This window comes from Rissa tridactyla, chromosome 1 (genome assembly GCF_028500815.1).
Source record: "Rissa tridactyla isolate bRisTri1 chromosome 1, bRisTri1.patW.cur.20221130, whole genome shotgun sequence".
NCBI classification, from domain to species: Eukaryota; Metazoa; Chordata; class Aves; order Charadriiformes; family Laridae; genus Rissa; species Rissa tridactyla.
The window spans coordinates 166,783,765-166,795,861 of NC_071466.1; the positions used below are offsets into that span (position 1 = coordinate 166,783,765).

Below are 12,097 nucleotides of genomic sequence, written 5' to 3' on the forward strand. Positions count from 1 at the left end.
CAAAGGCAGCTCATGGAACAAGTCATGGCTGCTCAAGCCTCGTGAGGTTTTCAGCCCAAGGGAGTTCTGCATATGGACATTGTGTCTGTGTATGCATGTCCTCACCAGTAAACTACTGGCAAAACTGAAGCTGGAATTACTGAAATAGTATAAACAAGAATTAATATTGGCCACTGCATTTAAAAAATAACATTAAAACACTAATTAAAAAGAAGAATATTAATGAAGTGGACTGAAACCTGCAAACATATGAGAGGACAAAAAGAGGCAGAGGATAAAATGGGAGTACGGGCATGTCTCCTTAAAATGTTTTTTAGAACATTCAAACACACTTTACATAGTGTTTTGGGTTAGGAATTATACTTTACATAAATAGTGAATGATGTCCATAAACAATAATGCCAAGCCCGGCTTAGGAAGATACTCCATTCCTGCCAAAAAATGAACCAAAGCATTCAGTGGTCTGCAGACCTAGATATCTACTGATCTGATGGCTTGGGTATAACTTTGGATATGTTTGTTTTACTCACCAAATTCAGTAGCATGATGATGCAAAAGTTGATGCACACTGCAGTCCCTGTAGTTGCAACCTGAGAGTTATTCCTGATTAAAGCCCACTTAAAGGCAGCAAAAGTGCTGACAGTCACAACACGGTAAATAACAATGCCAAAAACAGCAGCAATCACCACACAGATCTAAAGGAAGAAAGAATCAGAGAGAAGAACCTGAAAACTTTCAATAGAACAGGAGTTAACTTCTCCCTGAAATTCTGAAAACTAAACCAATTAAAGACTTGAAAAATACATCCATTTAAATTTCAGACAAAGGTTTCAACATGAATATTCTTCTTATTGCGAAGTCCTTTTTATTTTCCATAATGCAAAATATCTTTGAAATAATATTAAAATAATTTTTTGTTTTAAAAACATTCTTCAAAATGTACCTCTTCCTTAGCATTAATGTGGTTGCCATTCCCAGAGTGTTGCCAGCTCTGGAATTAGAAAATTTCCTTACATGTATGTTCCACAGTGTGCAAAGGCTAATCTCAAACTGATGTTCCAGCTTGAGGCAGCGGAGCCTCCGTCCCTGGAGACATTCAAAACCTGCCTGGATGCGTTCCTGTGCAACCTGCTCTAGGTGACCCTGTTCTGGCAGGGGGGTTGGACTACATGATCTCCAGAGGTCCCTTCCAACCCTACCATTCTGTGATTCTGTGATTTGGGATGGATTTTGTGCTTTGATGGACTTCACACTTACAGGAAAAAACGTCTCCATTTGTAAGCACAGCCTCAGTAACAACCCTGGCAAGCTACCCCAGCAAGCTGTTTCTTGCTGCAGGTCTGGAAAGATTCTGTCTAGGGAAGGTAACAAATTCACTTGCCCTTGTAATTTCTTCTCTGATGAGACTTTCAGCACACGTGACAGTTATAATGTGAAAGCCACGCAGCTGAGCCAGGCTGCTAAATCACTTGATGTTCCATATACAACAGTTGAGTACTAAATGACAACTGCTTTCCATTGTGACCAATTTATGCCACGGTTTAGCAAACCACCGAAAGGACAAACAGTTGGGAATTAGCATGGGTGACTCATCTCATAGAAACTCTGACACAGTACCTGTTCGTCACCTTTTTAAGTAAGGAGAGAGGGTTTCTTCAGTAGAAGACAAATGATTGTTTGCAAAAGATAAGGTAGGTGTATTCCAAGGTTATGCATAGGTAATGTAAACCTATCAAAATTGGAGAACATCTAAGCTAATTGAATGGGCAAAATGATTTTGAAAACACTGAATGCTAATCAAGCTGGTTTCATATTTCATTAGTTACAAAAATGATAGACATAATCCCAGTGCAGAAGAAAAAGAAAATTGTGTGTGAATGTGAAGGATTGTCTCTGGATAGTGTTGAGGGGAAGAAGGACCACTTTCTTAACAGGGAATCACTAACCTGGTTGGAGCTGTGTTAGTCAAGTTAGCTGTGTTAGCACTGTGAGAGTCAATGCTGTGAAATTTTGAAAACCACTCTAACTTGAAGCTTTGATAAGGATATATCTCCTGTACTTAAAGCTGTAATGTTTAAGGAATATTTTTATGGAAACGGGGGAAAATTCAGCGTTTTTCTAACTCATTGGAAGCCTACGCTATGCCAGCAATAAAAAATATCTTCAGTGAAAGTAATCCTTGTCTTGTTTCAAGGACTGTTATGGGGACAATTTGTGGTGCACACAATTCAGAGCAAGGCTACTCTCTCTGGCACTTTGAGCAAGATCTATCACTAGGCTAAGAAGATTAATGACTGCCTTTGCAAAGGGTAGGGAGTGACAGCAATCCCCCTTCAAGAAAGAAGCGTAGGGAAAACAGGCAAAATCAATTCTGAGCAGAGACTGCAGTCCTGAGCAGACATAAGTGTCTTCAAGGGCTCAGTCAGACAGTATGTTGGCTCCTTGTGCCCAGTGTTTCTCCACGCATCTTTGTCGATCCATCTGAAATACCAGAGCACAGTTCACCTCAATAATGCTCTTGCCTTTCTTGTCCAAGACTGCTTTGGACAATTTTGAAGCCATTGGCTTCTTACAAGCCCTCTTCCCTGTTCCCTCCCATCTCAGTGAAGCACAAAGCTGCTGGGCTAGCTCACCTACCTGCCTTTCCACAGCTCCTGAAGTTATACACATATATCATTTTCTACCCTCCTGGAAAAGCCCTAGTAAATTCCATAAGGGTCTGAGTTGATGCAAACTGCGTTTTCAAGACCAATCCTACCACTACTGTTGTCATGTGAATAACAGCAAATAGCAGATTCAGTTAACTTAGAGGATGGGGACATTTCAGCAGAAATGCACGCAGCTCTCTGTTAGGAGAGATTTTGCTACTGCATTTAGTTTGGTACCCAGAAGGGAGAGAGATGCCTCATTTTAGACACGAAACATAGGTTTCTCCATTTCATTTGGTCTAGGAATACAAAACCTCTTTCCTTCCTCAGCAACGCACTGAAAAACTGGAGATATTAACATCATTAAGCACTCTAGGCACCTTAGGTTCTCTCTAGAGCCTACGAAGAACAACTGCGTCTTCCATGGGATCTCTCCCCATCACTCTGCACTGTCTACACAGGGAGGGCAAAGAAATCAGTGAGTGAATTCAGTCAGCTGCAGTTGGTGATTAAATGTGATAGCATCATTTTTCTGGCATGTGTATAGCTACATATAGCTTTATGCGTACAGCCTTAATAGTACTCCTAAATCTGGACGTTGAAGGAAAGACTTAACCAACTGTGAGACTCGGTGAAGAGTGAACTAGTGTAGGAGTTTACAGAAACTTAGGCAATTTGCTGCGTACAGATTTTTAGCCTGCAGTAAACACGCCAGAGCCTATTTCACTTTCAAGTAATCATATCCAATATCCCCATACTCTCTCAGCAGAGATAATGTTATTTTGTACTTTTTCAATTGGTAAATAAACAAAAGTTCTCAAACCATAAAAAATATTCCGGATGCAGAAACAATGAGCCTGCTGCATTTATCTGCAAATGCTTGATAAGGCTCTGGCTTCCCGGATATGGGGTTCATTCGTTCTTTCTTGGAGTACTTGGCTTCAAACTGTGGACGTATTTCCTCCTAAAGAACAGACAGAAAATGTTCACGTACAGCACAGGTAGGAAAGAGTCTGTAGGAAATTTCAGAGCATTTATCAGATCACTGTTATTAGGAATTACGTCTTTGAATTCAGCAGCTGGCACAGCTACTATAAAAGCTGAGCTGGGAAATCAGGTCTCCTTCATGAGAACTAGAATAAATCACCATACCCATAAAACCATATTGGAAGTATTTAGTAAATTCCCCAATTAGCCACTCATCTAAACAATACTCTTTCTAACTATATGGCTGTAAGCTAGATCATTTTAATGTTGATGCCACGGAGTTTTCCAGCCTGGTATTATCCTATTGATACTGGAATTCTACAAGACAGTGAAAAAAAAAAAACAAAACCAAACTCCTTTTTCCAAAGCCAATTGCTGTTTGCTAGGTAACTGGTTACCTTCATATTATCAGCAAAAGTTTCTCACCATTTGAAGAAGGAGCCATGCCATCTAATATTGCTCAATTCCTTCCTAACTTGCACAATATTATTAGCAGGGACAGCTTTCAGCAGCAGAAATGTCAAGTCCTGCTTTGCCATAAAAACTCTTCTGAAATGAAACCTGGTGATTTTGTAGGAAGAGGCTTGGTTACATCTGTTTACAGCCTTGTCAGAAGACAGGGTTCACTCTTAGTTCAAGTAAGACCTCATGGTTTTCAGCTGCAGTAGGGCTACCCCACTGCCCCGTCATCTATAAGGTTCACCAACAGCCACATGTCCTGCACCACCTCACCCAAGTCTGACGCCAGGGATGCTGTTAGAGAAAAAAAGAAAGCACCCGGTGGCAAAGATGGAAATGCTCTGATGCATGCTGGGGAACTGGCCCACGGTACAGCTGGCTACGAAGGCAGCTATGGACTGACTTTGCAGATTACCCACCAGGCCTCTGCTGTGCATTTCTTCGTAACAGCCAAGATCCCGGCTTACCAAGTTCAGCCACTTCCAGTCCTTCAACTGCATTTAATTGAACTTTGACTGATGGAAATTTGTAAATGACCAGACCTTAAATGACTGCATTGAAGTAGGTGAATGTTAACTGCTTATACAGTTCTTTAGAATGTGAATAAAAATAAGATATTCTAAAATCCTACATCCTTTTTATAAAATTTCCCTGGGTGAAAAAAAAAATAAATTCATGTCTCATTCTCATTCTCTCAAATTTTGAAGGCACTTTGTCAACACATTTAACTTCCAAATTCAAGCAGCAACCTAGTAATGTGGTATTAAAAAAAGTTAAGAGGCATGTATGCTCAGCTGCAAAGGCTAAGCGTGTTTCAGTGGAGGCAGGGTAACAACTTGCTCTTATTCTACCTTGCTCAAGTTATTCCTGCTGCATCAGGGCTGAAGGCTGCTGAGGAGACCATAATCTAGCAAAAGAAACAACACAAGTAGTATTCCTGTGTGCCCAGGGACATGCAAAAAGACAGTGTGACGGCATTGAAGCAGGGCACTTGAGAATTGCACCCTGTAGATTGTGCAAGGACTCTGCGCCAGCTGACTGACTGAGTCATATACAAGAAACCCTTCTCTGCAGCTCTCTCTAAGCCAAGGTTGGATTATCTTTTACAATCTGCACTACAGGGAAGTCCTTATCATATTCACCCACCAGTGAATCTAGGTATCTCCTACGATCTTCAGTCAATTCAGATAATGCAGAGGCTATTTTTACAGATACATCTCCACACAAAACTGAGACCCTGGCATGAACCTTCGTACCTGTTTAATGACGCTCAACAATGCTGAGCACAGGTTGGGGCAGGAATTGAACAGTACTATAGCTGGCTGGGGTTAATGATATAAAGGAAGTGAAACTGAAGACAAAGAAAAAAGTACACTGTATGACAGAAGCCATATTTCAGCTGGGAGTGCCAGGAACTCTGAGCACTTGGTTTCTTGTTGTACACCCAGCCAAGACTCAGGTACTCTCCATGTCTCCCACTTTACACCTCATTAACAAAAAAGGAAATCCAGATATGGAGGGCTGAAAGAGCGAGAACATATTCAGCCCATGTCCTCAGCCTGGGGGACCTGGACACTGCAGGGGCTGCAGCTTGCCTTCATTGGGTGAAACACTAAAGCAGCGAGAAATTCACAAAGTTGCATATCTGAACAAATTGAATTCTCCTTCCCATCGTCTTCATTGTTTCATTTCTTTGTCTCTTCATTTAGAACAGAAAAGTGATAGCAAAGTGATAGGAAGCCTTATAAATGTTTCTTTTTTTCAATCTATTGTTGGTAGGAATTAATAAATTTCCCTCTGTAGTAAAACCTTATTTTTCAATTTGACAATGAATATTAAAGCAAGCGAAAGCTAGACATGGCAGATAATGTTAATAAAAATAACAATCTTCATCAACAAAAGCTTGTGACTTAAAATGGTAATTAGAACTCTTTAATTGATTTCTTTGAAACTGCTAACAAAAGAAGTCGGCTGATTTTGTCTAGTGATAACTGAATGGAATGTAGAGAGGAAATTTAATTTGCAGTGATTTTAGTAGAAAGCAGCATTTTTAGGAGTAAAATTTTCACCTTACGGAGACAAAATTCTCACCGACATCTCACTGACATGTACAACGTCATGATCAAACTCCACAGGACATGTCTTTTTCAACCTACATAAAACAGAATGTTCTTCTTCCTTCCCTCTTCTCAAACACGGATCATTCCAATTCTTTACTCACAGGAGAAACCACACCGATTTCTGGAGTATCAAACATGGATTCATGTGTACTGCCTTAGGCCAGATCTTTCTGCACTCTAAATTTCTTTGTGAAATATATCCTTTTCTTTCAGGAGGTTTCTGAGTCCTTTAACAGGCAAATTCTTGCAGGAGTCCTATCCTTCCTGATCCTCTATATCCCAGATGTAGAAAAGGGATTTGTAAAAGACTGAAAATCTGAATCTTGATCACTGGGATAATGATAGTACTCCCAGAAGTAAGTGTCCTTAGAAAGCCTGTGGTTTGCAGGTCATCCTGCCTGCAGCTGAAGGCAATGGCAAAGTGAAGGGGTGGACTGCGAACCACAGAAAAGGAAAATGATCTCAACAGTTTTTCACCTGGGACACCTGCTTCCAAAGCTGTGACTGTCTCAGGCCAAAGTCCTGCAAAGACCCCAGTGCCAATGAAAAAGTGAAGCATTCGATACTCAAGAAGAGGAGGCAGTGATCTGTACAGCTGACCTTCACGCAAGGACATGTCCGAGTTGTGCAGTAGATATCGGCGCTGGCAGCTGTAGCATCTTCAGAGAAGACACCTCTGGGAGGCAATCAGCTCCCACCCTTGGGATCCCACTGAACGCTGAATGGAGGTGGAACCGATACCTCAAATGCCAATGAGATACTGATGTTCTGATGACTGGTCACATAAATCCTTGAGAAGCAGCCAGTTGAATTCCTATTGGCATCTTTAACCTCTAATTTGAGAGAGAAAGGTACCATCTGGCACACTGTTTCTGAAAAGGCTGATACCTCCTGCTGTAGAGACTTATAAAACTCCCTCTAGAACTGGGAGAAGGCGTTCTGGAGCAGGAATACTCACAACTGCCCCTGGCCACCTGACTAAGATCTTGTTGACAGAGCTCACTGGAAAAAGCCTGGTATGAGAAGAAAAGCCAGCTGACCATCAGCAGGGAGCACGTATCCTCTGAAAATTACAGTCATGCATATGTCATCCTGCAGGCCAAACTGAAACAATCTGCAAGTGGGACATAATCATCTCTTATAAAAAAAATAATATTATTTGATAGATATCATAAAATAAACACATTGCATTTCTACGAGGATAGTTTCAACTACCAGAAGCTCTTACAGGCTTTCTGGCTGGAAGAGGAAAAAACTAGCAACTCTACTCTCTTCTGCCTTTTCAGTGTTTATTCCAGCTAAAGGCTTAGTTGCGTAGACATGGCAATGCTCTTCCAAAAGAGCTTAGAAAACAAAGAGCAAATCTTCCTTGGGAAAGCTTTCCTCCAGGTTCTGCAAAAGGATACGCACTTTCAGTAGTAGCAGCGATGTTGCAAGCAGGGTTGTGGTCATGTGCGTGAAGAAGAGAGGGAAACAGAATGCGGGTCGGTCCTGAGTGGGCTTGGAGCTGTTGGGCTTACATCTGACCAAACGACTCTTCCAAGCATTACCACAGCAACCAGAAATCACTTAGTATTATTACATGGAAAAAAAAAAAAAAAAGGCAAAAAAGCAAAGCATTGCTTAAGGACAACTTTACCAGGAAATTCAATGTTTGTAAATTAACTGATCATGAAAAATTCAGGTGGATGGGTTTACAAATCAGCATAAATCCCAAATTCAGGAAGGTTAAATGCTAAAAGGTGCAGATACATAACATCCCAAATTATAAGCACCTGGAAGAGCAGGCTTCCTGGGAAAAATATAAAAAAAGGCCCTCAAAATATACTTGCTTGTGTGTTTTGTTAGATTAAAGGCTCCTTTTCATTCTAGGGATACCGAGCTGTAATCCTGACTTGGAAATTGCATTTTGGTACATCTGTCTTCTGCCCTAGGTGTCAGCAGCTGCAGCAGTGGCTTTTTTGCAACTAGCCATGAGGCGACAAGATCACTGCAGTTCAATCCTGATCAATATCTGAACCTCAAGCAGGACCATCTCAGTGTGGTTTCTCTGTGACTTGTCAGCATTGGCAAGAGCAGGCTGTTAATCTCCGGAGAGTTAAATCAGTACTAGAGTGTTTTCTAAATATATGAAAAAAGTCCTGAAGTATCACGAAGGCTTGACAGCATATGTGCACAAATAATGATGTTCCTGTTGCTATGAAGAAACCAATTTCCAGTTGTGTAAGTTATTTCATTTTATGTTCTTGGTTTATTTTCTTAGTCATTAAGCATTAAAAAAACCCCAACCCTACCAGCAAATGAGAAATTGTACTGTTTCATGGCCTCACTGAACTACATTGCCCCATAGAGACAAAAATCCCATAACTCAGAAGTATGTTTCTTTGCTGGCAAGATTAATGAAAAATAAATTCTTCCACAGAGGCAGCAATACAGAAGTTCAACTGCACTGACCCCACTACAGCAGCCTCTTAAAGTCCCTCCGAGAGCTTCAGGACAGTCTCTGGAGAGGAAGGAGAGCAGACTCTGTGGTCACCTGTACATCAGAATCCCAGTCGAGGAGCGCTTTTTCTGCCACACCCACTGAATCTTCCTTTTCTCCTGCATAATAAAACCTTCCAGCTCTGCTTAGACCTCAGCTCTCAGTCCCAAGAGCATGCTGCTTCTTTCTGGTAACCACCACAGAAGGTGGTTAAGGCTATTCTTCACTGTTTAGGTTCCTCCCTAAGAGGATCCTCTCTACCAACAGAGGATGAATTAAATCCTTTGAGTTGGTTCGTCTCCCTCAGTCTCTCCGCAGCACCATATACTTCGGTAACCAGCACCTGAGCATTCAGAAGCTGGCACAAGCCTCACAAGGCTTTCTCTCCACCAATATTCTTAGTCGCTCTCTAAAAGAATAGATTAAACCCCATTTGCCAAAATTCATGGTACTCTGGGCTGCCAAGAATTTCCTTGGATTCAAAAGCAAAATTCCCCCAAAGTGCATTTTTTTCTTGAAATCTCCCACAATGACAGCCACTGATATTTTGAAATTAGTTTAGATTTACAAAGTAGATGTAAAAACAGAGGACAGTTTGGCCTGGGGAAAGTTTCTTCACATTCCAGAGGAAACTTCTGAGGAGAAAAATGCTTATTTCCTAGTTTATGAAGATTTGAAGAATGAATTGAAAATAAATCCAAAAGAAAAACATGCTTATATTTTTAAACAAATGTTTTTGTATTAAAGATTAAGGAGTACATTTTTTTATACAAACCTCCTCTTCTTCCCAGTCTATCAAGTCCCAGTCATAAGCAATTACCGCTCGCCTTCTTTTCCAAAACTCCAGAAAAACAGTTGCTGGAGCAAAAAAAAAACCACAAAAAACCAAAATTGTTTTTAAGTCAAGAAAATGTTAACTACTATCACAGGACTGTTGAATGAAGCTGTTACATTATTTTCATTTCTTTGCATAAATGGGTTCCTTTGAGCAGCAAGTCATGCTGATGATCAAAACTGCTTTCAAAGTGCATTGCTTTCTAAGGATTACTTTACTTATTTCAAGTATGATTGAGGCTTTAGAGATTTCATTTAGTGCTAAATGAGAATGTTTAATTTCTAACCAACCGAGGGAAGACTCTCAAAGAATAAAATTGTTTCTGTGAGTCATCGTTACTAGATATAGCAGATTTCTGATGAAGCTAAAGGTTTCTTGGGGACATTGTAGATAAAACAGTAACTTTCCTTCTTTGAAGACCATTTACAACACACAGAAACCGGAACCCAAAGGAACACGTTACAGTGCATGTGCAAATCTGTAGAGTACTACCGAGGAAATGGGAACTTTTGTCTTACACCTTTCTAATCCAGAGAATTTTTTACACTACGTGAGTGTGTATATGTGGTGTGGCATTAACAGCTAACAATTTAGCATTCTGTGCTGTACAGCCCTTATTAACAGAGTTCAAGATAGTATAATATGCTACACACAACTATGCAATACACGACTGTGCTTCCATTTTGTGATGGAAAGAACTCAGTCATAAAATCATATGTTCATATTCTGGAGATTAATACTGAGCCTGTTTATGGTTACAGGTTTTTGGTTTTTTTTCTGTCAAAAGAATGTAGAAGCTGCCTAAAGCTAGCACAAATCAATGGAAAGGCTTCCTCTTCCACTGTGAAGTTTGGCTCTTCCGTTTATTGCTCACTGAAAAGTATCAGGCTGATAATCACAGAGAACATAAACCTTTGTTCATCAGCTAGCACAGTATCAGCTGTAACAGTGTCTGGCAATATATTCCACATCCAGTCCTAAAAGGATCTTCTTAATGGACTATCAGCCCTACTGAAGCATATTGATAATGACATGACATGATACTAAGCACCACCATAAGTTTGGTGAAAGTGAATTTTTAGCCAGTAAGAATTATTGTATCTTAATGTATTAGCCAATGTAGCTAAGAAATGCTTAGAAAATGAACACTGAGAGCAGATAAGGTAAGATATCAAAAGCATGTTTAAGGAGGCAGCTATTTGGTTTGAAGGCATTTTCATGTATCACGTCATCCTTTTTTTGAAAGCTGGAGTTATATTACACCAGGTAATCGCTGCTTTGATTTAATCTAATAAAGAAAGTCAATTCAGTCTCGTGAGCCTAATGCATCTATGACCTTTTGTAATAGTTGCAGTATGATTGGTTGGGATCAGCAAAACTAGTAAGTGCTAAGGGGGCTCCGCTGCTGCTGAACCACCACATTGTTCATTCCTTGACTTGTCTTCTGGTGGAGCTGCTTCTCTCCTATCAGTTCATACTGAATTATTTCGTACAGGCTAAACAAGTAGCCCTACACTTTTTGGAGACCTCCGAGAAATAAGCCTGATTGATTACTACCACTCTGTTTCCATTCCAAAAAGCAGCTGGAAGCAGGACTTGAGTGGGTGTATGAGTCCGCAGCGTGAACCTCTCAGACACGTCTGTGCTGAGATGTACTTCTTTTCTTTCTTGTTTTTCATGCACCTGGAGTGAGAAATCTATACATATATATTTAGTATATTTATCACCTGTCAGAGTAAGTATGTGCAGTTCCTGAAGGTTCTTTAGAAAGCTATTCTCAAATCATTAAGTAGCAAATAGGATGATGTGCACAGCGCTGTTTTAGCTTGTACTGTGCTACGCTTTTCTCCCTCTATCCAGGTCAGTATGCACTTTTCCCTTGCTAGATATTTTAAAATGTGCTATAAATAACCATCTTTGATTGATTCACTGTACTACTGAGGTCTTCTAAAAAGTACTGCATTTTGAAATTTCACTGCTTCTTTCCTAGTCAAATAATCACTAATACTTCACACTTCAGCATTCTTTTCTTGCTTTGACAGCTCAACAGGACACAGTTGTACTTATCGTTCTCCTGTGTTCCAATCCGTATGTCTAAACCAGATGCTGAGAATTCTCCAAAAATCCTGCTTGGAATTTGGAATCTCTCATTGGCCTTAATTCCCAGGTCTTTTGCTAGCTTTTTCTATACTATGCTTGCCCTGTTTCAGAGCTCAACCTTGCATCTCAGACCTCAAAGCTCAGTCCTCAACATCCACTTGTACAAACAGCTGTCTTAACACCATTTCCTCAAATGCTTTTGAAACAAGTTGTGATGTTATCTAGTAATGCACATTGCCTCTTGCAGCAAATAGCTTAGTCCTGACCTTCTCTCCGAAATCCTGTCCCTATTGTATTTCAGAACACCATTTAACATATCCATCCTGACTTCTGGAATATATTCTATATTCCAAGAATATTGCTGAAGAACCTCCTTAAATTCTGTCTCCTCAGAGAGCAGATCAATGTGAATGTTTTATGCTAGAGGCAAGGTTTGTAGGAAAGTAATATCTTTTATTAAACTAAC

The 12,097-nt window shown here is 40.2% G+C and overlaps 1 protein-coding gene across 1 annotated transcript in view; it reads right to left on the reverse strand.

The window, feature by feature from the left end:
• ANO4 (anoctamin 4) overlaps nt 1-12,097 on the reverse strand; it is a 114,199-nt gene that overhangs the window by 28,803 nt on the left and 73,299 nt on the right. Inside the window, exons 13-15 of the mRNA XM_054199248.1 lie at nt 9,472-9,554; nt 3,472-3,612; nt 531-695 (exon numbers count right to left, since the gene is read on the reverse strand). Coding sequence (XP_054055223.1) covers nt 531-695; nt 3,472-3,612; nt 9,472-9,554 — 389 coding nt within the window. The remainder of the gene's footprint in view (nt 1-530; nt 696-3,471; nt 3,613-9,471; nt 9,555-12,097) is intronic.